Source organism: Micromys minutus (genome assembly GCF_963924665.1).
Source record: "Micromys minutus genome assembly, chromosome: 33".
NCBI classification, from domain to species: Eukaryota; Metazoa; Chordata; class Mammalia; order Rodentia; family Muridae; genus Micromys; species Micromys minutus.
The window spans coordinates 1414591-1441602 of NC_137968.1; the positions used below are offsets into that span (position 1 = coordinate 1414591).

The 27012-nt window shown below is 46.9% G+C and overlaps 1 protein-coding gene across 3 annotated transcripts in view; it reads left to right on the forward strand.

Annotated features, from left to right (window-relative positions):
* Positions 1–27012, forward strand: part of MATN2 (matrilin 2) — a 119215-nt gene that overhangs the window by 70344 nt on the left and 21859 nt on the right. For all 3 annotated transcript variants that reach the window (XM_080909430.1, XM_080909431.1, XM_080909432.1), the window contains exons 5-8: positions 5948–6070; positions 10388–10510; positions 16909–17031; positions 18856–18978. In XM_080909430.1, the coding sequence (XP_080765556.1) occupies positions 5948–6070; positions 10388–10510; positions 16909–17031; positions 18856–18978 (492 nt within the window). The remainder of the gene's footprint in view (positions 1–5947; positions 6071–10387; positions 10511–16908; positions 17032–18855; positions 18979–27012) is intronic.

Consider the following 27012-nt stretch of genomic DNA (forward strand, 5'->3'; position numbering starts at 1 on the left):
TTCTTGAATGAACAAGTAGAATAATCCTGTCATTCACAAACGTTCCTTCGTCAACTACCTGCCAGGCATTAGGCCGGGTAGCTGAGCTTACTAAGTCAAACAGGCACAAAGACCTATCTGCTCCTGCGTGACGGGGGATGGGTTCATGTTATTTACAAATTAAACATTAAATTATAATTATTGTGAAAACTGTAGAGGGAAACTGTGATGGGGGACTTGACAAATGCAGCTGAAGTCTCCTTGGCAAAAATACTTTTTAAGATATGATATATATGCTCTGTCTTCAGACACACCAGAAGAGGGATTTAGAGCCCATTACAGATGGTTGTGATCCACATATGTGTGCTGGGACTTGAACTCAGGACCTCTGGAAGAGCAGTCAGAGCTTTTCACTGCTGAGACGTCTCTCCAGCCCTTCTAAAATAAAGCTTTAAGATGTATCCTAAAGGATTCGTAAAAATTAGATAGGTGGAAAGCAGATAAGGAAGAGGTATGAATGTGTGAGGTTTAAAAAAAAAAAAGAACAGCGTGTACAGAAGTCTTGGAGCATGAAAAGTCTTGGTTTGGAAGATAAAGAGGAGTGGAGAAGCATTGGCTATAATGGAAGAGTAATTTTATGGTACTCTGGAAGGCTGGGATATCAGGCTGGACGATCGGGAAGCCACTAAGACTTACACAGAGGAGAGGCCAGAGTGGATTGCTGCACCATGCTGCAGCCACACCAGAAGACCAGGTGGCGTTTTTTCCAAGACTGATTGAACTGATTCTGGCTCCTCTTGGCAGGGCACGTTGAGAACAGTAGCAAACAGTATCAAAGACTTGGTTGAGTTTGAAGGACGGGGAGTGGGAGGACACCCAAGAGTTCCAAATTTCTGGGATCATCTTCAACGCCAAGGCAAAAATCTGCTAATGGGGGTGGGGGGAATACCTTTGCTGAAGGGAAAGTAAAAATTAAAGAACAATAGGGTTCTTTGTGTGGGCGGAGAGGAGGCTGTCAGATCACCTAAGCCTGAGGCTTGAAACTCACAATCTGATCTATGATGCCACAGGAATGCCCGCCCTTCAGTGTTGGCCCAGGTAAGAAGAATAAATTAGAGACGCCCAACAAGCCTTGTGTGACACGGATGTGAATTTATTTATCTGTCCAACGTGCCGGGCACTGCAGTTGGTACTAGGCATTAGCAGAGAGCACGCAGGTTCTCTACCCACCATGACAGCTTTTCCGGTATCTCCAGCTAGAGACTGGTGCCTCCGCCCCTATCCTCAGACAGGAGTGTGTTTTGTTGTGAGGACCATGAAGATGTGCAGAAGTTCGTTTTCATCTCTCTCATCTTTCCCAGATCCTATTTCTGTTGTGGGGAAGGGCTTCGGGGAGTTACAAACATCTTTGCGGGAAGGCAGGGGATTTTGATCTTTGTCATTGGTCAGGCACCTCCATGGCCAGCCCGAGGGGCGTGGCTACAGCAGGTCCATGGCTGCCAAGAGGCATTTCCCATAGCTACCTAGTGTCGCATGTCCTCCTCCTGCACGTGTGCCACATTCCTGATAAAAGGCCCTTTCCTCCGCCCAGAGGCAGTTTCTGTATCCCCTTCCCCTTCTTCCTCTGGATAAAACCTCCCACATGAGGCCTGTCCCACGGTGCGACTTTGTGGATCCCGACGCATCGATCCAACACTCAGGGACAGCCCAGGAGGCTCTGAGCAGTCAGGTGGAACAGACCAGTTTATGCTTTCTGGTCCAGGCAGGCACACGCCCAACCTTTCCAGAACCGGGGTAAATGGTCACGAAGCTGTAGGAGGAAATCTTTGAACAGGCTTCTGGAAGAGATGATGCTTGACTGAAGTCGCAAGCCATTCTTAGGTCACCAGGCAGAGAAGGCAGGAGGGTGTGCCAGGGTAACAGGAAATCTGAAGTCAAGGTCTCTTCAGTGCCCCAAAGTGGGTTTATCACTGTCCAGTGAAGTTCTTCCAGGCTGCAAAGGAGAAAAAAAAAAGTTGTTTTTCAAAAGGGTAAGGAATTGTCCAAAAAACATCTATTTTTTTTTTTTTTTTTCAAATGGAAGTGATCAATGCTAGGAAAACAAGAAGGCATTTGGTTAGAGCCCAGTCTCCGTTTATTCCTTTGTCTTTGTTTAATAAAATTAATCCCTCAACAGTCTCCCTTGGGTCAGTGCAAATTACTCATGGCCATAAATCCCGACATACTAAAAACAGTATGAAAGAACAGTCACACAGAGCCAACTGGCGAGCTCAGTATTCATGGGACAATTCTTTGGGACTGGGAGCTGTAATCTTTCCTGGTCCTACCAGATTCTGCACTCTCACGTGTGTCTGGAGAGAGAAAGCTGAGCCTTGGGGTCCCAGGTCACAAGAGAAGACTGAATGCTTTCCTCTCAGAGAATTGTGGAGATTTTTTTCTTTTTCATGGGGTTCGGTGATTGTTAACCACCGCACTCTGGGGATTTTGAGGATGTTTAGCAAACACTGCTACTGAGATCCTACCCCTTAGCCAGTCTAGTTTAACAGAAGTGGTGTATCTTGGCATTGGGAGAGTGCTGTGTGTGTGTGTGTGTGTGTGTGTGTGTGTGTGTAGGGGGTCTAGTGACCCAAAGGGGGCCAGGTGACACTTGAAGCAGGCACAAGCTCTTGCCTCCTGGAAAGATAGCTAGCAGCAAGTTGCCATGAGCTGAACCTGTATTTCCTCAGCATCAGGACTTTGTGCTGGATAACTGCAAAGGGACACAGAGCCTAGTAAGGATGGCGTAGTAACTGCACCACCACATTAACATCACGATGCATGCTTCAGAGGGAGCAAAGCAGGGGTGCACCGGTGTGTGAGGCTGAAAGCTCCTCACAGCACGAGGCAAACTGGCTGTCACCTGACAGGCACAGTGAAGCCTGGGACTGAGGACCCTGATGCTGTTCTCATACAAATACTTGTCCTTGAGCTATGCTGGAAGTCTGCTAAGGTCCCCAGAGCTGAGACTGGCTGGGGCAGATGCTGTCAGACACACAGGAGCACAGAGCACAGTTTGGATGAAATCGCCCTTACCGACGTGTCCCCAAAGTCTCCATTCACCTTCTTAGACCTGAGCATTTTCATACGTGAGAGTGTAAACCTTTATTCATTTTTTAAGGGCTCATCTCAAGCTGGAGAGGGAAGGCTCCATGGGGGGAGGAGGAGAGGAAACAAGAAAAGTCAAGAAACAAAAAAACCACTGGCTGCTCTTCCAGAGCATTTGGTTTGACTCCCAGCACCCATGTGACAGCTCACAACTGTTGTAACGCCTGTTCTAGGGGCTAGGATGCCCTCTCTTGCCCTGCTTGGGAACTATATGCAGGGTTGTAGTGCGCAAACCTCCACGCAGACAAACATCCATACACATAAAAATTAAAAGTAAAAAAAAAAAAAAAGTGCAAAGTAAAAAAATGTGCCCAATTTATTTAATAGAGATGCTGAGTCAGATCAGTTTTTGTCTTTTTTTTTTTTTTTTTTTTTTTTTTTTGGTCAATTTAATATGTTTTATCTGAAAGCATAATACACAGTTCAAAGACCAAGTAGGTGATAATTTTATTTGTGTGTGTGTGTGTGCACATCTGTGGAAGTCAGAAGACAGCTTGCATTGTTATTCCTCAGACACCATGCACCTTTATCCTGAGGGTCTGCCCCTGGTCTATGTCTTCGGCAAGTGAGGCCAGCTAGCAGGGAGTACCAGCTATTCTGTTCCGCCTCCTATCTCACTGCCAGGATTACAAGTACCTGCTACCATTCTTGGCTTTCTATGTGGGTTCTGGGGATCAAACCAGGTTCCTCATGTTGCCAAGATGAAAACGTTGCAGACTGAGCCATTGTCCCCAGGAGAGGACAGTTAGACAAACCGCATTTTACAGTGTGATCGAGACAAATACAGACCTGCGGATATTCACGGGGCTGAGGATATGTGACAGTTGGGGGCTTCTTCCTAAAAGGGCTTATGGCTCAGCGGTTAACAGCACTGACTGCTCTTCCAGAGTTCAATTCCCAGCAACCACATGGTGGCTCACAACCATCTGTAATGAGATCTGATGCCCTCTTTTGGTGTGTCTGAAGACAGCTACAGTGTACTTGCATATAACAAATATATTTAAAAATCTAATTTATTTAATAAAGAATATTTTAGTAACAAGGAAGGATGACGAGGCTGGAGAGATGGCCGAGCCACTGAGAGCATCCTGCAGAGGATGTGAGTTCAGTTCTCAGAACCATGTCAGGTGACAGCGTGTGTCACCAGCTCCAGAGGATCTGAACCCTGTGCTCCGTCCTGTGGGCAGCTGTGCTGGTGGCCACATATAAACAGACACACAGTTAAAGATAAAAATCAATCTTTAAGTGCTGTAGACTTTATTTTTTCCTTTAAGTATAAACGTTAGAGTCAGGGACCGACAGCTTGCTGGGTAACTGAGTTTTCATCACACTTGATGTAGTGATGCTTTGTAGCCAGAGGAACGTCCCTTTAATGCATCCAGTCTCCTTTGCATTCTCTGGCTTTCGCTGGTTTTAATGGCAGAATCGTGAATAGTATCATCTCATGGTATCCAAGCAGCCTCCTTGCTAGGAAACAGCACCATCATGTCTGCCCATCTGTGCCAAGGAGAGACTGAGTCAGTGGTGGGTGGAAGGTGCCTTTAACTTTTTCTTCCTCTGACGTATTTCCCTGCAATTCTGCATACACGCATCTCTGAGTGTGAGTGACTAGCCAGCTCGCCGCACTGTGGCTATGTGATGCCTAACTCAAACCAGACCGTGAATAGTCACTCCCTGCAATCTTAGCTCCTCTCATGGTACCTGGTGTCTGCTGTGCAAATGGTCAAGTAGCCCGCAGAGAGAGCTTTCAAAGACCTTTCCTGGGGTCGGGTGGGAAGAGGCTGAGGGGAATCTGAAGATGGTGCTGTGCTCGGACTTGCCACATGTCCTAGTCAGTGCCCTATTGCTGTGAAGAGACAGGATTGCCATGGTGACTCTTACAAAGGAAAACACCGAACTGAGGCTAGCTTACACTTACAGTCCATTATTGTCCTGATGGGATGCATGGCGGTATGTAGGTGGACACAGTGCTGGATAGGTAGGAGGGAGAGAGAGATCTACACCTGGATTTGGCAGGCAGCAGAAAGACAGAGAGCATTTGAAGCCCCCCAAAGCCCTTCCTGAGTGACACACTTCCTCTAATAAGGCCACACCCACCCCAACGAGATCACACCCACCCAAAGCCACACCCACTCCAACAAGACCACACCCACCCCAAAGCCACACCTACTCCCACAAGGCTACACCTATCCCAAAGCCACACCCACTCCGAGACCACACCGACCCCCAAAGCCACACCCACTCCAATGAGACCACACCTACTCCAACAAGGCCACACCTGCTAATAGTGCCACTTCTTGGTGAGAGCCTATAGGGGCCGTTCTTACTCAGACTGGTAAGTCAGTAACTTCCTTGGCTGCCTTATCTGCACACTGTCAGAGGCAGCTCAAAACAAAGTCCTCCCAGCAAACACTGGTGAAGCCACCCATGCCCGAAGGCTAGGAATGGTACTTTCTGGAAGCAAGGAGAAGCTCTCGATCACGATTCAACTCTCATGAGCCCTCGGAACATGTTCAAAGCGGTTTTCACTGCCACTTTTACAAAAAAGGATAAAATTTATATTAATTAAAATTATTTAGTTTCCATATAATCCCAACTTTGAAAATGTTTCTAATCTACACTAAAATGCATAAAATGTCCGCAGTGGTCGCCTCTGGGAAGAAGACTTCAGGTGGATTTTCCTTTTATGCATTTTGCCACGCAGTTTTCTACAACGATAATATGTCAAAACGTGTAGTGTTACTTAAGATCTCTGGAGTAAGTTCTACGGAGTTGAATTGTCATGGGTCAGGAGCTGTGTGCTAATGGTGTGACTTTGCCTCAGTCCAGGACCTGTGTGCCACAGAGGACCATGGCTGTGAGCAGCTGTGTGTGAACATGCTGGGCTCCTTCGTCTGCCAATGCTACGGTGGCTACACCCTGGCGGAGGACGGGAAGCGATGTACAGGTGGGTGTTGCTCCGGCCTGTGTGCTGAGGAAGGGCACATCAAGAACAGGGTGGAACACGACAAACCCAGACTGTCCTTTGGGCTTTAATGAAGTTCTTGGTTTCATGGTCTAGTTTGTAGGCAGATTTTGAACTTTAAAGACTTGGTTTTGTGCTTGGGGTCAGTATCTGCGCATTCCAGACCATCCACATAAAGCACCCTTGATAATCTACATAAATATAAATTGCTTTCTGCTTCACGGCTTTAAAAGGGCAGAGCTTGGGGACGTAACTATATAGCTCATGTACTATTTATTAATCCTGCTTGGTGATGGGGCACATGGCAGCCTTGTCTTTCACTTTGGACCTGCAGTTCAGTGAAAGGCTCAGCTGTCTGAACTGGCATCGTGGTCACAGAAAATAAACAGCTTCTAACACAAAGCCAGGGAGCGAGAGTCCCCGTCAAATGTAAGCTGCAAGCACAGATTTGAAGTTGAACACCCTCCCATCTCGGGGACGCCACACTGAATGACTGGGTTAGGGGCTGGGATGGCCTCTGATTTCTTCACTGATAGGTTGTAGTTTTCCTTAACCCTTGGAGAGCAGGCCAGCAAACCCCTAGCATGCAGGACCTTCCTGATTGGCTATAATACCCTTGGCTGATCTCATTCATCATCTGAGCAAGAAATGGCAGGTAAACCGCAGGTGATCGAGCAGAGCCAAAGGAACGTAGGTTCCTGACCAAATCTTGCTGTTCTGTAGCTTTCAGAGGCTCTGCTGCCTCTCTTCATATAATATACATTCAATCTTTCGTATCTCAAATGCATGTTTTCCAGAATACCCTGGTTATTAGGTGTATGAAAGAGGAAAAAGATAACCAAAATAAAAGTGGTCATTTGCTATCTGCATGGGAGACGTGAGAGCGTTGTGGCTTTGCTTTTATACGCTGTTATAAAAGAGATCAGCAAATGGGATTGGTCTCCTAAGCCTTTGGAGCTATTTATTGGGGATGGGGTGTTAATTTCCTGGTGGTGACTATGACAAAGTGGCAGGGTATTCTGTTGACACCAAAATGGAAGCCGACGCTGATCCACCAGGTATTATTTCATTTCATTAACTTTTTACTGTACAACTAATATTCAAAGGGTGAGAAAAATCACTGCCCACAATTCATTGTTTTCTACCATATCCACCCCCCAGAAATATGTACTACAAACCACTTCGCCCCTTCCTGTTGTCAAATAAGTAGAAACTTTGTGAACCAGAAAAAAAGAGAGAAACAAAGAAAGAAAGAAAAGGAAACGGGGTGGGGAGTGGGGGGTCTTTGTGAGTAAAAATGGAGACCCTGTCAAGGAGCCAGGAGACAAGTTCTAATGAGTGAGGGAGAAACAGAATGAACTAAGAATGTGACATTCACAGGGGACAGACGGACGAGCGGGAGGCCAACTCTTGGTCCTTGGAAAACTGGAGGGTGGCGTGGAACGCAGCCCTCTCTGTGACCAAATAATTGTCCGATTGTCCCAGCGCAGTAGAGAATCTTTGTTCCTCTCGGGGCTCTGCCGTCAGTTTGGAATCTGACATTTGCTGAAGCGCGTCCGCGCTGTGGTTGCCAGGGAGCAGCGCTGTATTCTAGTCATCCAAGAAGGGCGCTTTCTGGCTGGTACTTATAAGCACGCGTTGTGTGTAATTTTTAAAAAATGCACTTGCGCCTTTGCCCAGGGCCGTGCTCTCCTCTTAGCTCGGAGCTCACACCCCCGCCAGCTTGCTACCTCCTTCCCGGAGACTCTGTGCTCTGGCCTCTCCTGGTTTAGCTCCGAGATCGGCAGCCACACTCACTTCCCGCTAGCTTTGCCGAGCCACCACCGACCACCCCGGCTGCCCGCTTTCTCCTTCTGCCCATCTTAGTCCCACGACTGGAAAACACTGGACAGTTTTGTTATTTTTAAATTAGCCAATGGCTGGGCGAAGACTCCCCACCCTAGGCCCTAGTCGTATGAGTAACAGCTCCTGCCAACCTCCCCTCTCCCCTATTCCTGTGCTCTGCGTGTGTGTCCTGTGTGGAAAGTACCATGTGCTCTTACACATCTCTGGATTTCTTTATGGTTCAATCACCTCAGTCTGTAAATTAAGGATAATAACATGTAGCTTACAGGCCAGTTCAACATGTGACTCTATTAGAGTCGGGTGTCTAATTGTCTTGATCTCAATTAGATGCTTGTGAGTACTTCCTAAGGGTGACTCGGTTTAACGATGTCACTGAGGTATGCTCTAGTCACTTCTCGGTTGCTGTGATAGAACATCATGACAAATGTCCGTCTTGGTCTTTATCGCTGCACTAAAGTTTATGTCTGAAGAGAGCTGAGTGGTTGCTCACACACTGGGCAGAGACTGGATACAGGAAGGCTCATTTCTGACTCTAGGACATTAGCCCTCTGTGATCTATCTATATGGCTAGCCAGGGAGTGACAGTATTCCTCCCATCTATGAAGGTGCACATAGAGACTCCAGGCAGAGATAACGGAAGGGATTGTGTTAGAGTGCATAAGGAGAGTGGTCAGCTTTACACGTCTGCCCGTAACCTTGGCCTTCCTTTTCAAAAGTACAGTTTTGCAACTTGGGAAGTTATGCAACAAATCCAAATTCTTGGTGTTGAAGAGAGCCAGAGCTGAGTGGACCGGAACTCTCCGGATCCTAAAACTCTGAAGTTCACATGGGTTTCTTCATGTCTGACTGCTGAGTGGTTGGCCTAGACCACCACCACCCCTAAGTGTCAATGACAGCATTTAAACATTGAGAGTTTATAGACCAGGGTCTTGGGAACTTACCATCACTGAATCCAGCCTTTCCTTAGTACAGACATGTGTGCACCCAGAGGATAAAGCAGCCTGAGAGTCAGCCTGGGTGAAGCTCCTATGACAGTCGCCTGTGGAGGTCTAGTGAATGGAACATACCAGCCCCCCCCCAAAAAAAAGTCCTAAACACTATGAATTCAGCTGGAAGGGCATAGTGCTATACAATTGTGTAATCCAAGAACTCCAAAGACATTGCTACCAAATTCCAGGCCAGTTTAATCTACATATTAAGACTCTGTCCCCATCACAAACCTCAAACCAAGCAGCTTCTCTCCTAAACACATCTCATCTACACACACAAACGTATCTTAATTGTTAAAAACAAGTGTACATTTGATAAAAGTTATATTTAGTAGTAGTTTCAAAACATTTAATAGGCTCGTTTGAAAAAAATATATATGTTTTTCAACATCTTTCTTGTATAAATCATTCCCATGACATAATGTATGGAATTTTTCCAAGTTTGGAGTTCTTTAGGTTGGCACGGGATTTGAAGAATTAGGTAAAATAATCTAGGGTCAGAATCCTTGTTGATATCAGTGACAAAATGTTCCATCTTTTATATTTATAATACCATAAAAATTATTGTTCTTGGAGTAACTTTATTTGGTACCAAGTGCCTTAAGTTTCTCCAAAGCTTAACTTATATTTTTAAGGAAAATTCCGAGTGCTTATATTTACTTCTTATTATTATAGCTACAGTATCATGTGCAAATGGCATATGTAGTACGTGCTACAATGTAACAGAGACTATTAAACTTTAGCTTGCACCAGAATTCCCTACTTGCTCACTTGTTGACACAGATCTCAGGTTCCAATACCCAAAAATTCTGATTCCACTTGTCTAGGGCAGGACCAGAAAATTGATATTATGGGTAAGTTTTCAAACGACAGGCCAAACCGTGAGAACCTTGGCCTTTCATTCATACCACGTGGTCATCGGGAGAGCGAGGTTTTCAAGAGCACAGGTCTGCTCTATAAGCACGCATCCAGCCAAGGTGAGGTACGTGCAGAGTCTAGAATGCAGGGACTCCAACTGCCTCAGTCACTCCCCAGAAGCCCTAGAGGAGAGAACTGTGACTTATCAAGAATTGTGACTCTTACTGCTGTTCACATTTATATAGTAACACGGGGATTGTGCTGATGTGCTGCTCTGGGTTTCACGCCTTTGTGGTTTTAGGGTGCTGGGGATGGTCTCGGAGCCTCGGGAGTGCAAGGCAAGTGTGCTCTCACTGAGCTCTGAGCTGCCGCTGGGTGTTATCTGATCTCTGTTTTTCCCAGTTCAGTAGGCGTGCCTTGTAATAATTTCGATTTGCTTTTCTGTCCCATACATCCTTTATCTTCCAGAATGAAAGCTTGATCTAGATTCTTGATTATTATTATTATTATTTTTAGAGACCATACTGACTCTAGTTTTGTTCTGATGTTCTGTTGCGCCCTCCTTTGTCTTCCAAATTAAAATCTAAATGTGTGTTGTGCTTTGTAGCTGTGGACTACTGTGCCTCAGAAAGCCACGGATGTGAACACGAGTGTGTAAATGGCGAGAGTTCCTACCTGTGCCGGTGCCAAGAGGGATTTACTCTTAATGCAGATAAGAAAACATGCTCAAGTAAGTTACATGCACCTGCATACACTCTCGAGTTCGAGTGCACACACACATCACACACATATACACGCACACGCACGCACATACAGTGCTGTTGCTGTGGGCACTGTGGACCTCTCAGAGCATGGATTAGCCCGTGTTAAGTCATGAGACTCTGCCCCATTCCTCCCTTTTAATATAGTCCTAAGATGGTGGCTTGCTCAGTCTCAATATCCCCAAAGTTTTTGGTGGCAGCATCTTTAGTTAGAGACAAACATGCTAACAACCAAACCAGTGTCCCACATGCTGCCTCAGTGTGGCTGTGCCTAGCATCATAACAGGACCCCACAAACATTTTCACTGAAGCGCTGTGGTTTGTGGGCTCCAGCTCTGACTCCACATGAGGACCAGAACATCGCTGAGCCAAAAGGAACTGAATGTGGTTTCTTGATGGCAGGGTGGGGATAGGTGAACAGCATCTTACTGGAAACTGCTCAAGTATTCTGAAAACTAATTCAGCTTGATTTTAGCTATGTGCATAAATGTTGATCTTAATTTAAACTCCTGAAACAGGAACAGAAAAATCTATAAACTAAAGGTGGCCACCAGTGTTAAAAGATGCCAGTATTTTTTTTTTTAATATAAAGGTGTAGGGGAACACTTTGGGGGCTTTGGTGAATAGATTATTATCCTGTGAATCAGTGGGAGGGTCACATGAGGAATGCCTACTTCTGAAATATTGGGGCCCAGTGATATTCTAATGAGATTCAATAACAATTAAAATAAAATAAGGCATCTCTACAGTGTGCATCAATGAGAAAATAGGATTTTAATGAGTAAAAAGTTGCTGTAAACGTCCACCTTTCAAAAGTATATCCAGTACGTACTGCTGTGTGTATTTTCAAAAGCGTCCTTTCCTTTTCCTGTTCTCCAATCCCTTACTATTAGCAGCTTAAAAACCCAGAGCTGGATTCAGGGCATATTACATCGAAAACATATGTTACTGGAGCCCAGCCGCGAGCCAGTAGAAACAAAGGAGGCAAAGTCCTTGGCTGAGGCCAGATCTTGGCTGGATTTTAAAAGTGAGCCATCATTTGCCACACAAAGCAGGGGAGAGGTGGGTGCTGAAAGTAGAAAGGAAGGTGATAGAACAGCTTAGTCCAGAGCTGGTCTAAGATACGGCACTGAGAACTCCATGCCCAGTACATAGCTCAAGTGCAGCCACTGGTTTGCTTTTGGAAGGAAAGAGGGGTTTGATAGGCTCCTCTGCTCCCTGTGTCCCCACCCCCTTCTGTGCAAACTTGAGCAGTTCTCATCGAGATGCTGTGTACCTAGTCCCACCACACCCTCAAGAAACACATTCTGAACTGGAAAACAACAGCCAGGCTGTCACTGAGGCTGGGAGCTATGGTCACTGGGCTGATGAACCAGCATTCCCGATCGAAGGGGGACCCTGTTCAAATCTCAGCCTCTCTGCCTTCACTCTGGGTGATCTCTGAGAAACCTTGGGCTGCAACCTCCGAGACTGTGACGGGGGATAATTCAGTCTGTTAGCTTAAAGACTAACTGGGATCGTTTATAGGAATCAAATTGCCAAGTGCTGATTACATTTTCACCGAGGAGGATGCTGGGATGTGGGGGTATGACTCAGTCGATAGGGAGATTTGAATCTCTGGCACCCCCATGAAAAGGGGCTCACAGTGAGGAGGTAGAAACAGGAGGCTCCCAGGGACCCACTGACCAACAAGTCTAGACTAATAAGTAAACCCCAGGTTCAGAGAAAGACCTGTTCTAAGAAGAGGATGGAGAACAATTGAAGAAGATACCCAGCACTGACCTCTGACCTCCACTCGTGTGTACATACATGTGCACACACGAACACTAACAAAAAGATAACACTGGCCACAAATATTTTAGTATTAACTAGCATGTACCATATGCCTTGACTAAGCAAGAAGGTACGTAAAAACTCAAGACTTCTGTTGAAATTTTGTGGGAAACCAAGTCCTACCACACAGAGGAGTTCGGTCACAACACCAGGACGAGTGTAACCAAGAGCCCTGAGTTGGACTAGAGGAGGCGAAAGCATGGCCCCATTGTCAGAGAAATGGAGGGAAACGCATCTGTCCGATTTCAAAACTTCCTCCCGGGAGGAGTCCCGATCACATTACCAGAACAGCATCCTCGTCCCCAGTGTCCCTCAGCACGTTTCCTATCGCTAAATCCTATTCCAAACCCCAGAGTGATGCGGAAAAGCTCTGAGCTTTGTGGTCAGGTCCTGAAGAAGCCGCAGTGTAGAGACCTGGCTGGGACTCAGGGACAGGCTCTTCCAGCTGGGAGGTCTCACCAGCTGGGCGCACAGCCAGCAGCTCAGCTATCTTCCGGCCATGTTAAAGGCAAGCCCTTGAAGCTGGCCAGCCCAATGCGTGGGCAGGAGGAATGCTGGGAAAGCTGTGGGGTCCAGGCCAACAGCACCAGGGTGAACTGCCCCCTAGAAAGGCCGTCTTCCCACCATTCTTGGGGGTGGGCGAAAGCCAGATGGAAAAGCCTGGCAAGAGAAAAGAGATGTTCCAAGTATTCAGAAAATGGTGCAGGAAGTAAAGAGAAAACCCGCTCGTGTGGATATAACGCCGGGTGTCCCTGTCTCCGGCAGGACAAGAGAGAGCTGAGAAACAGCCGATGGTAAGCATTATGACACAAGAAACAAATCCAGCAGCAGCCAGGCAACAACCTTGTTTGTAGCTTTGAGGCATCACAGACCCAGCTACCTGGCCACTGCTCTTGTGCTTGGGGGAAAGATCGCAGTTCTTACACACGTCCACAAAAAAATTAGTGAAATTTCTGAAAACTCAATTCTTTGCATTTTGGTGTCTATAAATCTTATTATACATGTATTTTTCTTTTGAAAACGTGTGTGTGTGTGTGTGTGTGTGTGTGTAACCTATGCACATTAAGGCTAGAATTATAGGGGTTTGTGAACCACTGGGTATGGGTACCGTGAACCAAACTTGGGTCCTCTGCAAGAATTGTATGTGTTCTTAACTGCTAAGTCGTCTTTCTAAAATATACTTAAAAGTAACTGTCTATAGATGGTCTTCTAGTCAAGGTAATGCACCAAGCACGACCAAGGTATGATTGGGCTAAAATGTGTCAAGTTTCTGAGCATGTGTGTGTGTGTGTGTGTGTGTGTGTGTGTGTGTGTGTGAACAGAGATGAGTAATATCCAAAAGCATCCCCAATTCATACACCTGAAACCCCCGCACCGGGAAAGCAGAGGAGTCAAGGTCAACCTGGTCACTGTAGTGAATTTGAAGCCAGCCAGGCCCTGGTCTCAAAGACAAATGAACAAAACAAAACCAAAAGAAAGTTAACACAAAAACAGACAGTCACTTAGTCTTTTAGCTAAGTTCAAAAATAAAAACAAATCAGCTAAACACATCCCGGTGGGAAGAGGATAGCTCTGGTTTGCAGATGCATTGGCTAGGATTTTTCATTTTTATTGCTGTAAGAATACACACACAAACACACACACAGACAAACACACACACACACATGCACACACACATACAAACACACACACAGACAAACACACACACACATGCACACACACATACACACACACATGCACACACACACAAACACACACACGCACTCGCACACACACACACAATCTAATTTGCTACTATGGGGCTGGAGAGATGACTCAAGTGCTCAGGTATTGGGAGAACTGCCTGTTTTTCCAGTGGACCCCAGTTTTTTATTCCCAACACCCTCGTGATGGTTCACAATCGTCTGTAACTCCAGTTCCAGGGCATCCAACACCCTCTTCTGGACTCCAGGAGCACCAGGCATGCTGGTGGTGCACAGACATACAGGCACACAAAGTAGCCACCAGGTATTACTCTATTAGGAGTAGTAACAATAATCATTTAACCATATTCATTGAGCAGCTACTGTGTGCTAGATACAGCTGTAGACACAGGGCTTACCTCTCAGTCCTAACACTTCGGAGCAGGAACTCCAAGCAATGCCCAAGTCTCAGTGACACACCTCCTCCAACAAGGCCACACCTCCTCCTCCAAGGCCACACCTCCTCCAACAAGGCCACACCTCCTCCAACAAGGCCACACCTCCTCCAGCAAGGCCACACCTCCTCCAACAAGGCCACACCTCCTCCAACAAAACTATACCTCTTAATCTTTCTAATCCTCAAACCATTCCATTCCCTAATGACTAAGCATTCAATTGTATGAACCTCTGGGGGCTATTCTTTTTCAAACCTAAGAACATAAAAACACAAGAATTTTATGCATATGGATTTGAACAACCTGTTACAAAAAAACAAACCTGTTTAACAGATCATACCGTGTAATATACAGAATATTATATAGACATTAAAATGTTTTATACATTCAAATGATATGTTAAAATGCTGCTGATTTAATGTTATATTGTATGATCCTAAAACTACAAAAACACATCCAAATGTGTACCTTTTTAAAAGAAAGACTGGGCTGGAGAGATGGCTCTTCCAGAGGCCCTGAGTTAAATTCCCAGCAACCACATGGTGGCTCACAACCATCTGTAATGGGATCTGATGCCCTCTTCTGCTGTGTCTGAAGACAGCTACAGTGTGCTCAAAATAAGTAAACAAATCTTTAAAAAAATAAATAAAATAATAAAAGAGAGACTGTTGAGATGGGTCAGTGCTTGCACAAAAACCTTATCTGAGTTCAAGCCCTGGAACATGTGTGTGGTAGCTCCATTGAAGGATTAGGAGGTGTGGCCTTGTTGGAGGAGGTGTGGCCTTGTTGGAGGAGGTGTGGCCTTGTTGGAGGAGGTGTGGCCTTGTTGGAGGAGGTGTGACCTTGTTGGAGGAGGTGTGGCCTTGTTGGAGGAGGTGTGGCCTTGTTGGAGTAGGTGTGGCCTTGTTGGAGTAGGTGTGGCCTTGTTAAAGGAGGTGTGACCTTGTTGGAGGAGGTGTGGCCTTGTTGGAGGAGGTGTGGCCTTGTTGGAGGAGGTGTGGCCTTGTTGGAGGAGGTGTGGCCTTGTTGGAGGAGGTCTCCAACGGGTAGGTTTTCTTTTTTTGTTTTTGTTTTGTTTTGCTGGGTGGCATTGCAGAGGCAGAGACAAGCAGATCTGTGTGAGTTCGGGGTTTCCCTGGTCTGCAGCGTAAATTCTAGAGAAGCCCTGTCTCTGGAAACCAAAACTAATAGATAAATATCTAAGGCCGTGGGGGGAGCAATCAAATAAACAAACAACAATGGCTGCCTAAGAACAACCAGAACAAACCACAGCAGGAGACGTGTGAGTCGCGTGGACACAGGCAACTCGGGAACAAATCTTCCCCAGGGAGGAGCCCTAGTTGGTTTCTGATACCAAGTGGCCAGCCCTGAAATCATCCACATGCTGACCACACTAAGCGGAGTCAGCAAGGTGTGTGCGTGTGTGTGTGTGTATGTGTGTATGTGTATGTGTTTTTTTGCATGTGTGTGTGTATGTGTGTGTATGTGTGTATGTGTGTATGTGTGTGTGTGTGTGTTTGCTTGCATGTGTGTTTGTGTGTGTGTGTTTTCTTGCATGTGTGTGTGTGTGTGTGTTTGCTTACATATGTCTGTGTGTGTATGTGTGTGTGTTTGCTTGCATGTGTGTGTACGCGTGTGTGTTTGCTTTCATGTGTGTGTGTTTGTGTGTGTGTGTGCGCACGCACACGCGCGCGCGCACACATATTAAAGAAACAGAGGCCATGAATTTGAATTTGAAAGGGAGGGAAGTGGGTGGGAGATGAGAAAGGTTGGCGGGAGAAGGAACGAGGGGATGATAAAACTCTGGGATTTTGAAGTCACCACATGTCGGGGCCCAGGTGTCACAGGAAAACACATGAACACTGGTGTCCGTCAGATTCAGAGCTGGTCTATAACAGAGAAACACAGCAAAACCACAGTGAGCTCTGTGTAGGCCCAGGAAGGGCTGCCCAGTGGTTGGCTCTGACCCACGACATTTCAGACACAGCTGTTCACGCCCACCTTTAGTGTGACAGGTCCTATGCAAAGCTTCACGGACTTTAAGGTTAATTCACCTTACTCAGGACGTTAACAGGGCGTGTGGTCGGCAAGACCTCGCTCTGGGTCATTTTTCTGTGTGGATGACGGTTGTACGTGTCACGACGACAGTATGAAATACACGTGCACAAGTCCCTCCGCTGTACAGATATTTTATAGAATCGACTGTCAAAAAGATCTTTGTGATGAGAACATACAGTGTAGACCTGGAAATGGATTTTTGTTGTTGTTGTTGATGAGGCTCCTCTGGGTCAACATGAGAAGGTCTGTGTTTTGTGCCCTGGGGAAATGGAGACAGAGCCCTCGGTTCTCACGGGCAGCCATATTGCCTCATTCATGATCCCCACGCTTTCTTCCCAGAGACAGACTTCTGTGCCTCGTCGGATCACGGGTGTGAGCACGAGTGTGTCAGTGCGCAGACGTCAGCTCTCTGCCGCTGCCTGAAGGGATTCACGCTAAATCCAGACGGGAAGACCTGCCGCAGTGAGTGTCCCATTGTGTGTGTAACGGGCGGGTTTCCCTTTTCGCGTGTATAACACATGTTCATGTCTATTTAAGATCACACGGCACTCATGGCCTTTTGCCTCAGCAGCATCGTTTTCGGGGAGGGACTAAGTCTGGGTGTGAGATTTGCATGCACACTACATGCCTGTCCCGTGTCACTACAGGCATGTGTGGGAAATTCAGGGAGAAAAAAAGCAGAGGTGACATCAGAGGAGCCGCTTTCCTCGGGTTTCACAGGACGTCACCTGACCCACACGCCTGTCACATGAAGTACTGATAGGTGGCAACTCCAGACCTCTAGGCTACATCCTAATATCTGGAGATGCACACTCACATACACACAAATACACATGTGCACACACCCTAACATGCACACACATACACACATGCATACATGTGTACACACAGACACACACACTGTTTCCTAGGGGATGAGTGTTTGTCCACATATGTTTCATGGCGGCAGCTCCATTTCCTCTGTAGCCAGGTGCCCTGCTTTTATAGCCAAAGAAACAGATTTTCCTAAGAGCTGGTGTCTTTGTTGGTTCATCTCCTCCTCCACCTCCTCCTCTTCCTCCTCCACCTCTTCCTCCCTCTCTTCCTCCTCCTTTTCCTTCTCTTCCTCCCCCTCTTCCTCCTTTCCCTCCTCCTCTTCCTCTTCCTCCTCCTCTTTCTCCTCCACCTCCTCCTCTTCCTCTTCCTCCTCCACCTCTTCCTCCCTCTCTTCCTTCTCCTTTTCCTCCTCCTTTTCCTTCTCTTCCTCCTCCTCTTTCTCCTCCACCTCCTCCTCTTCCTCCTCCTCTTCCTCCTCTTTCTCCTCCTCTTCCTTCCCCTCTTCTTCCTCCTCCTTCCCATCCTCCTACTCTTCCTCTTCTTCCTCCCCATCCTCATTACATTTTCTGTTGTCTCTGCTGCAAACCCAGGCCTGTCACAGCCGCCCCCCTAATGCTTGCACTGTGAAGGCTGTAGTGCAAAGCCTGGAATGCCATCAGGGTCTGAGCTGAGCAACTGCAGCGTGACCGAGATGTGGGCTGTGAGATTCTTGGATTCTGGCACTCGGGCTGGGGCTCATCACAGCTGGAATAACATCCTTAAAAGCCAGTGTGAATTTCCTAATTAGTCTGAGTCGTGAGGTCCAGCTGGGGAGCTGCCATCCCATCAGCGACGTCCTTCAGACATGTTTCTACTTCTCTGGAACCTGGAATTCCTTAGTGAGGAGTTCAGACTCCGCTTCAACATTTTTAACCTTTGTAGTAATTCTGGAATGTCTTTCCCAAGTCATCCTAGTGGCGTGACTTGATGCGTGGGGTTTCTTGTCACTCCTATTTTCAGTCTAACCTTCTTTATCTGCCTTGAACTCTTTATGAATTGACTACAAAAAGGACACTGTGTGACAATTCTGGCATGTGACTTCAGCATACCAGATGTCACTAGATGAAGTTGTGTCCATTCCTCTCCCTTCACGCTGCTCCCCAGTTTACGGTTTAACCAGCAGTGCGGTGCACAGAAGGCATTGATAACCGCACCTCACTTCTTGGCACTCAGTTACATCTTTAGTGTCTAACTTTGGTCCAGATTCGGTTTTGCTGTGTCTCCAGAGTGCAAACCCTTGAAGGCCGGCCCTCGGCAATGCTCACATTTACGTGGATACCTCCAGCTTAGGGCCTGGCTGTTGGCTGATAAATGGCTGACTAGGTGATAACTCCCAGCTTGCTTCCGCAAGCAGTATCCAGCAGCTTTTTCCGTGGAGTCTGGGGGAACCTACTCTAACAGCCTCACACAGTCTTTGCTTTCTCTCCTCAGGGATCAACTACTGTGCACGGAACAAGCCAGGCTGTGAGCACGAGTGTGTGAACACCGAGGAGGGTCACTACTGCCGCTGTCGTCGGGGCTACACTCTGGACCCCAACGGCAAGACCTGCAGCCGTGAGTGTGCGCCAGGGGTGTGGGAGCTGGTGGAGTAGCATCAGGTCACAGTCCTGTGGGCTCATTGGCATCCACACCCTTCCAGAGCTTCTGGGTGTCCTGCAATTTGCAAACCATCAAGTGTCACTGTTGGTACTGCCCACGTCAAAGGCTGAGTTGTCACGATCATGATCATACGGGGCCTAGAGAGGATCCATGGTTAAGGGTACTTGCTGCTCTTGTAGGAGACCCAGATTCTGTTCCCAGAACCCACCTAGCAGCTCATAACTGTAAACCCAGTTCCAGGGGATTCAGCACCATTTTCTGATTTCTGTGAACATATGATACACATACATACATATATACATACACACATATATACATACATATACATACATACATATATACATACATACATACATATATACATACATACACACATATATACATACATATATACATACATACATATATACACACATACACATATATACATACATACATACATACAGGCAAAGTTCTGTTACACATAAAATACATAAATCTAAAAGAAATTTAAAGAGAGTACATGCTAAGTACAATGGAGTGGCACTGTTAGGAAGTGTGCCATTGTTGGAGAAGAAAATATGTCACTTGGGACATGGTCTTTGAGATCCTCCTCCTAACTGTCTGGAAGCCAGTGTTTTCCTGGCTGCCTTCAAATCAAGAAGCAGCTTTTCCAGCAGCCTGTCTGCGTGGATGATTCCATGCTTCCTGCCATGAGGAAACTGTAAGCCAGCCAGATTAAACGTTGTCCTTCATGAAAGTTGCCTTGGTGTGGTGTCTATCCACAGCAATGGAAATCCAAACTAAGACAGAAGTTGGTAGCAGGGACTGGGGTATTGCTGCAATGGGCCTGAGCATGTTTCGGTTTGGAGGAGTGTGGATTTGGGGACTTTGGATTTGGAAAACCATGGGTTGCTTTAAGCGGGACTTAATGGGCCATTCTAGTAGGACATTGGCATTGAGGTGATTTGAACTCCGGAGGTTGTTCTTATGATGTTTTGGTGAAGAACATTGCTGCTTTTTGCCCTTATCCAAGCAGTGTGCCTGAGGCTAAGGTAAAGAGGTTTGTTTATATTTATTGCATTGACAAAGGAAATCTCGAAAAAGCCCAGCATAGACTTTGCTCTCTGGTAACTCTCATGGAGAGTCATCTTAGAAAGGAAAAGTACAAAATGTATGGCTCCAAGAGTAATGGAGTACCAGGAAGTGGAATGACAAGAAATCCTGTGTTCAAAGATTTTAAATGGGATTAAGGAAGTGGTGACCCAGATAAACTTCTATTTGCAGTTGTATGAAGAAGGGTTATATCACGTTAGGTGCTATTATGACCTGGTTATTGTTTTCTCCTGGGCATAAGGAGATGTGATTGTGTGTCAAATTGATGAGGGATGGATTGTGATAGCTATTCTCAGTTTTCTACTTGATTAAGATCTGTGATGAAAAGCTTAGGTTCAAGGCATGACGGTACATACCTTTAATCCCAGGAGACAGAGACAAGCAGATCTCTGGTACAGAACAAGTTCCAGGTAAAGAAAGCTTAAGTCCGGGTGTGGTGGCACATGCCCTTAATCCCAGCAACCAGGGGACAGAGTCATATAGATCACTGAGTTCACAGTCAGTCGACAACAAGTTCCAGGAAAGCCAAGCTTAGGCAGTCAGGGAGTTGAAACACAGAAAGCTGACAGTACAGTAAGGGGGCCATGTTCCAGCTCCAGCAAGCACCAGAACTTGGCAGCTTCAGCCATGTGGCCTTGGCTTTCCAGTCAAGAATAAAAAAGACTACTGGGACAATTAAGGCTGCTTAGCTGGAGCTACGAAGTTAGCGGTGATTAAGATGAGACCAGCATCTAGGAAGTATTTTCTGAGAGCACAAAGAAGGTATGTTCCAGAGATAGATAGCGAAGGTTGTACCTTGTGTTGCAGTTGGACTTGGTAATGTTTAAGAATCACCCATGTGATACTGGTTTTGAAGGCATGAAGGGGTCGTGAAGAGCAGCTGAGGCTTGGCTCTGTGAGAGGCTTGGGAAGCCATTGGTGAAGGTGCAGCTTCAGATGGTCCAGGACTGCAAGGGTCACACAAAGAAGAGCTTTAGCACCATGAAGAGAGCCTATGAGAGGCTATTGGTGAAGTCTAGTTGCAGCAGAAGATTCCAGCATATTGGAGATGCCAGTACCATGGGATGACCACCAAGAACAGCAGCAGCAGTGGAGTGGAGTCAACCAGAGCCTAGAGTTCTACAGAGGACAGAGTTGGAGAAGTGACCCAAGCCCCTTAGAGGAACCCAGAAGATCATGTGTGGATCCCAGTCATTGGAACAATAATCTGTAAAGTTGAGGTTGCCTTGGAGACCCCAAGATGTTAGAGATGTCATAGGACACCTTCTGAGGAAAGCTGCTAACAGGGAGTTGAGCCAGCCCAAGAAAAAGAAGTTTGTTGCTCTCAACAAAGATGAATAGAGTTGGAGATTTGAAAAGCGATTTGACTTCAGACATGGAGACACAGAGTTTGGGTTTGCCCACCAGGTTTCTTTGGTTTTTTGGTTTGGTTTGGTTTTTGTTGTTGTTTTGTTGTTGTTGTTGTTGTTGTTGTTGTTGCTGTTGTTGGTTTGGTTTGGGTTGGGTTTTTTGGTCTTGTTTTAGCGCAGTATTTTCTCACTATGATGTTTTAGAATGGTGACATATATCATATGATGTTGGAGGTATGTGATCTGCTTTTTGATTTTACAGGAGATTACAGTTAAGTGATTAGATGAATCTTAGAAGAGACTTTGGACTTCTTACATTTTTGAGACTGTTATAGACTATGAGGACTTTGGAAGTTGAACTAAATGTATTTTTTTTTTTTTTTTTTTTTTTTGTATTAAGCTATGGCTAGGTGTGGCTCCCATAGACTCCTGTGTTGAACACACCTATGGGGGCTAAGGTGTGGAATGCGGTGGTTTGAATATGCTTGCCCCACGTCGTGGCATTATTGGGGGCCTTGTTGGAGGAGGTGTTCTCTTGTTGGAGAAGGTGTTCCCTTGTTGGAGGAGGTGTTCTCTTGTTGGAGGAGGTGTTCCCTTGTTGAAGGAGGTGTTCCCTTGTTGGAGGAGGTGTTCCCTTGTTGGAGGAGGTGTTCTCTTGTTGGAGGAGGTGGTCCCTTGTTGGAGGAGGTGGTCCCTTGTTGGAGGAGGTGTTCCCTTGTTGGAGGAGGTGTTCTCTTGTTGAAGGAGGTGTTCTCTTGTTGGAGGAGGTGTTCTCTTGTTGGAGGAGGTGTTCCCTTGTTGGAGGAGGTGTTCCCTTGTTGGAGGAGGTGTTCTCTTGTTGGAGGAGGTGGTCCCTTGTTGGAGGAGGTGGTCCCTTGTTGGAGGAGGTGTTCCCTTGTTGGAGGAGGTGTTCCCTTGTTGAAGGAGGTGTTCCCTTGTTGGAGGAGGTGTTCTCTTGTTGGAGGAGGTGTTCTCTTGTTGGAGGAGGTGTTCCCTTGTTGGAGGAGGTGTTCCCTTGTTGGAGGAGGTGTTCCCTTGTTGGAGGAGGTGTTCCCTTGTTGGAGGAGGTGTTCCCTTGTTGAAGGAGGTGTTCTCTTGTTGGAGGAGGTGTTCTCTTGTTGGAGGAGGTGTTCCCTTGTTGAAGGAGGTGTTCCCTTGTTGGAGGAGGTGTTCTCTTGTTGGAGGAGGTGTTCTCTTGTTGGAGGAGGTGTTCCCTTGTTGGAGGAGGTGTTCCCTTGTTGGAGGAGGTGTTCCCTTGTTGGAGGAGGTGTTCCCTTGTTGGAGGAGGTGTTCCCTTGTTGAAGGAGGTGTTCTCTTGTTGGAGGAGGTGTTCTCTTGTTGGAGGAGGTGTTCCCTTGTTGGAGGAGGTGGTCCCTTGTTGGAGGAGGTGTTCCCTTGTTGAAGGAGGTGTTCCCTTGTTGAAGGAGATGTTCCCTTGTTGGAGGAGGTGTGGCCTTGTTGGAGGAGGTGTTCCCTTGTTGGAGGAGGTGTTCTCTTGTTGGAGGAGGTGTTCCCTTGTTGAAGGAGGTGTTCCCTTGTTGGAGGAGGTGTTCCCTTGTTGAAGGAGGTGTTCCCTTGTTGAAGGAGGTGTTCTCTTGTTGGAGGAGGTGTTCCCTTGTTGGAGGAGGTGTTCCCTTGTTGAAGGAGGTGTTCTCTTGTTGGAGGAGGTGTTCCCTTGTTGAAGGAGGTGTTCCCTTGTTGAAGGAGGTATGTCTCTTTGGATGTGGACCCTGAGACTCTCTTCCTAGATGCCTGGAAGCCAGTCTTCTCCTGACTGCCTCCAGATGAAGATGCAAATCTCTCAGCTTCTCCAAGACCCTGTCTGCCATGTTTCCTGCCATCATGAAATTGTAAGCCAGCCTCAGTGAAATGTTGTCCTTTATAAAAGTTGCCTTGGCCATGGTGTCTGGTATCTCTCTCTTCACAGCCATGGGAATCCAAACTGGTGGTGTTGAGGGTGTAGCTGAGTCAGGAGGTAGAGTGCTGACTTTGCACAATGCTATCGGTTAGATGCCAACAATAATAAAGCTGGGAGGAGGTGGGGGTGGGGGGAAGAGAGAGAGAGAGAGAGAGAGAGAGAGAGAGAGAGAAGGCTGCTTAGAACAGGGCTGCTAGCAGCTATTAGTCTTTGCTATTAAAAGCATTTGTTAAATCAAATAGGCCCGAATTTCAATCTAAGTTCCATTGCATTCTATATACATGACTCAGACAGGTTGTTCTCCAAGCTTTGATTCCATATATTTTTTAAAGTTAATAGCATTGATTTCCCCAGGCGGTTATGGGAAATAAATTGAAGCCATTTCCAATCCCTTGGCCCAGTGCCCAGTTATGATAGCCAAAGTGCTGAAGATAAAAGATAATAGTTCATATCACAAAGCCTGAGAGAGTGGCTAATGACAATACCAGGTTGGACAAGAAGCCAGAAGGGGTGGGGGCCTTGGAAAACTTTGGACTACCCAAGCTGCCGTGAGGAAAGAAACTGGGCAACACGGGAATTTTGTGAAGTTGTTTCCTTATATCTGACTCACAAGAAGCTTGGTGATATCAACATGAGGACTTTCAGATCTTGCAAGCTGGAGGGGCCCATGACTTTTGGGGGGGGGGGTACAGTCTTCACGGTCCCAAGCCAGCTGAGGCTAAGGGCATGTGGAGGCTGTGACAGATACACACTGAGACACTGAGAGCTGGGGCTAGTGACGCTGGGCTACATATAATCGTTCCTTTGTGCCTTGCACACAGTGTGCTATGCTTCTGCTCGGCTCTGCAGACAGAAGACTGTGGGTGAGAAGCGGGCAGCTGTTGAACATTTGGACCCTTGGCTGCCAGGAGAGGAATTTCCACAGCTGGAGCGTGAGATACCGGGCCAGCCTGTGGGAACCTCGTTCTCCTGTCTCCAGAAGGAATGAGATTGGCGTTTCTAATCACGATCCCAGAAGGCAAGGGGTGTTTGAATGAAGAGGTTGATGCAGAAGCCAGCACTGTGCTTCTGGCTGTGGCTGGGTCCTGAGCTGACGAGGAGTAGAAGGAGATTTTTGTTCAACAAGAAGATGCTGGTGCCAAATCCTGCCTTCTTTTCAGCAAGTGTAGGTTTGGCTTGCTGCTGACCCTGGTAGTAATCTGCAACCTCGCTGAGTCTACCTTAGGCATCAAAGAGTCCCGGACTCCCTGACTCTCCCAGCATGCCTTGGGGAATCTAGAAGAGCACAGATCTGAGCCCTAAAGAGTTGGGGGGGTGCTTTATAAGACTTGTCATCGTTTAGAAAGTATAAACCGAGCTGCTTCTATCCCAAAGTCCCCAGGGAGATTCCTGGGGTTCTTAAAGAGCGTCCCACATGCTGAACGTGATGGCCGCCGACCCTTCCGAGGTGCTCATTCCGTGCGTGCGGGCGCAGTTGTGAGCACCCCAGCTCTCACATGCTTCCCAATAATTCTGCCTGGTAAATGGCAGATTAGGAAGTGAGCATGCGCATAGGACTCCCGAGACCCTGGAAGAGTGTACAGTAGGTATGGCCCCTCCTGCACTGTTGTAGAAGACACTAGTCCGTAGCTGTGCACAGTGAAAGGGACTGCTCTCTGTGGGAGCCACAGCCGTGAGTTTCCTGCTTCCCGCTCTCCCTGCCCATGGCTGTCTGCTGTTCAGGTGCCAGAAAAGGCCACACAGGCAGATGAAGCTTTTGTTTATTTTCCGAATCTGGATTTCCTGATTTAAGAGAGTTTTTTCTTTTAAATTGGCTTTTTAAAAAAATTTTCAAATAGAAATGAGTTACATAATAATTCCCTCTGAGCACTACCTGTAATATATATAATATTATTATGTACCTATAATAATAGCTATTCATTAAGTGGTTGCCATATGCCAGTCACTGGAAGGCTTTAGATGGATTATCTCCTCTAAGTCTGACTGTGTTATGACCACCAGTTGTCTAGGGGAGATAACCATTAGTAAAGTGTTTCCTCTGCAAGCCAGGGGTCTGAGCTCTACATCCAGAACCTGGCTGAGGTGTGGTGACAACAAGCACTGTGATTTCAGCACAGGGCAGGTGGAGACAGAACAGTGTATGGAGGCTTGTTTTTTTTTTTTTTTTTTGTTTTGTTTATTTTTTTCAAAACCTACTTTGATAAAGGCTCTTAAATACTTCAACCTCCGTTCTAGCCCGCCAGCCAAAGGTAGGGGAGAAGAAAGGTTAACAGGAAACAGGAGAGGTGAAGCTGTTTAGAAGTAGTTCTTTGGGGTGATTCCCAAACACAAATCAGTAGCAGCGGCTTGATCCAGAAGAAACCACGAGGCCCCGCCGAGTCAGCACAAGTCCTCCCACGTGCCGGGAAGCAGCCGGGATCCCATGAGGAGTTCTTTGGCTCTCTTCTCTCTGTGAAGTCACCACAAGTGAAGATCAGTGAAGAACTGCAAAGTGTTACGAAGCAAATCGGTGCAAGAGTCTGCTGGGTTCTATGTATACACTTTCCAAACATCACGCGTCTGCTTTAGCAAAACATCCTCTCATAACACAGCTTCCAGAAAAAAACATCACATGACACAACTGAGTTTCCAAGTAAACCAGAAATTTCCGCTTCAGAAAGGCTCCTGTTAGCCAGCCAGGCTGGCCTAAGTGTCGGTCTCCACGCTAGTGAGAGACCCTGTCTAAAAGAGGTGGACTACATTTCCTGATGATCTCTGGGCTCCACAAGCTCACACGTGTGCTCCACCATACACAAACACAGAGTCATTGGAGGCATGAAGAAAAGGGACTTCTATTATTACACACACACATAGCACACACACACACACACACACACACACACACACACACACACGCAAACACACACAAGCACACACGTGCATACACATGCGCACACACAGACACATGTGTGCACACACACATATACACACATACACACTTCATTCAGGAGGTCATAGTGCAGAGAGGCAAAGTGTAACCACATCCACACAAGGACATGGGATTCAGCCCTGACCTAGTTCGCTTCTCTGCTGCTGGGATAAACTCCATAACGTGACCCAAAGCACTTTGTTGTGGTTTGCAATCCCAGGGAATGGTTCCTGATGGAGGGAACTCAAGGCAGGAACGGAGGCAGAGACCACGGAGCGTTGCTGCCCTGCATCCAGGTTCCCATTCAGCTTGCTTTGTACCACTCAGGGGTGAAACCATTCACAGTGGGCCTCAGGCAATATCAAGGGCACGCCACACACCCCCACGGGCCACTTTTGGGAAGGCAATTCCTCAGCTGAGATGCCCTCATCCCAGGGGACTCTGGGTTGGCGTCACTGACAGGGAGCAAGGCTGATTCCTCAGCAAGCACGCTGCCAGAAAGACTTTGCTTAGCCTTGCTCAATGGCACATTGGTACCTGTCCCGGCTGGTTTTGTGTCAACTTGACACAAGCTGGAGTCATCACAGAGAAAGGAGCCTCAGTTGAGGAAATGCCTCCATGAGATCCAGCTGTAAGGCATTTTCTCAACTAGTGATCAAGGGGGGAGGGCCCAGCCCATTGTGGGTGGAGCCATCCCTGGACCAGCCCATTGTGGGTGG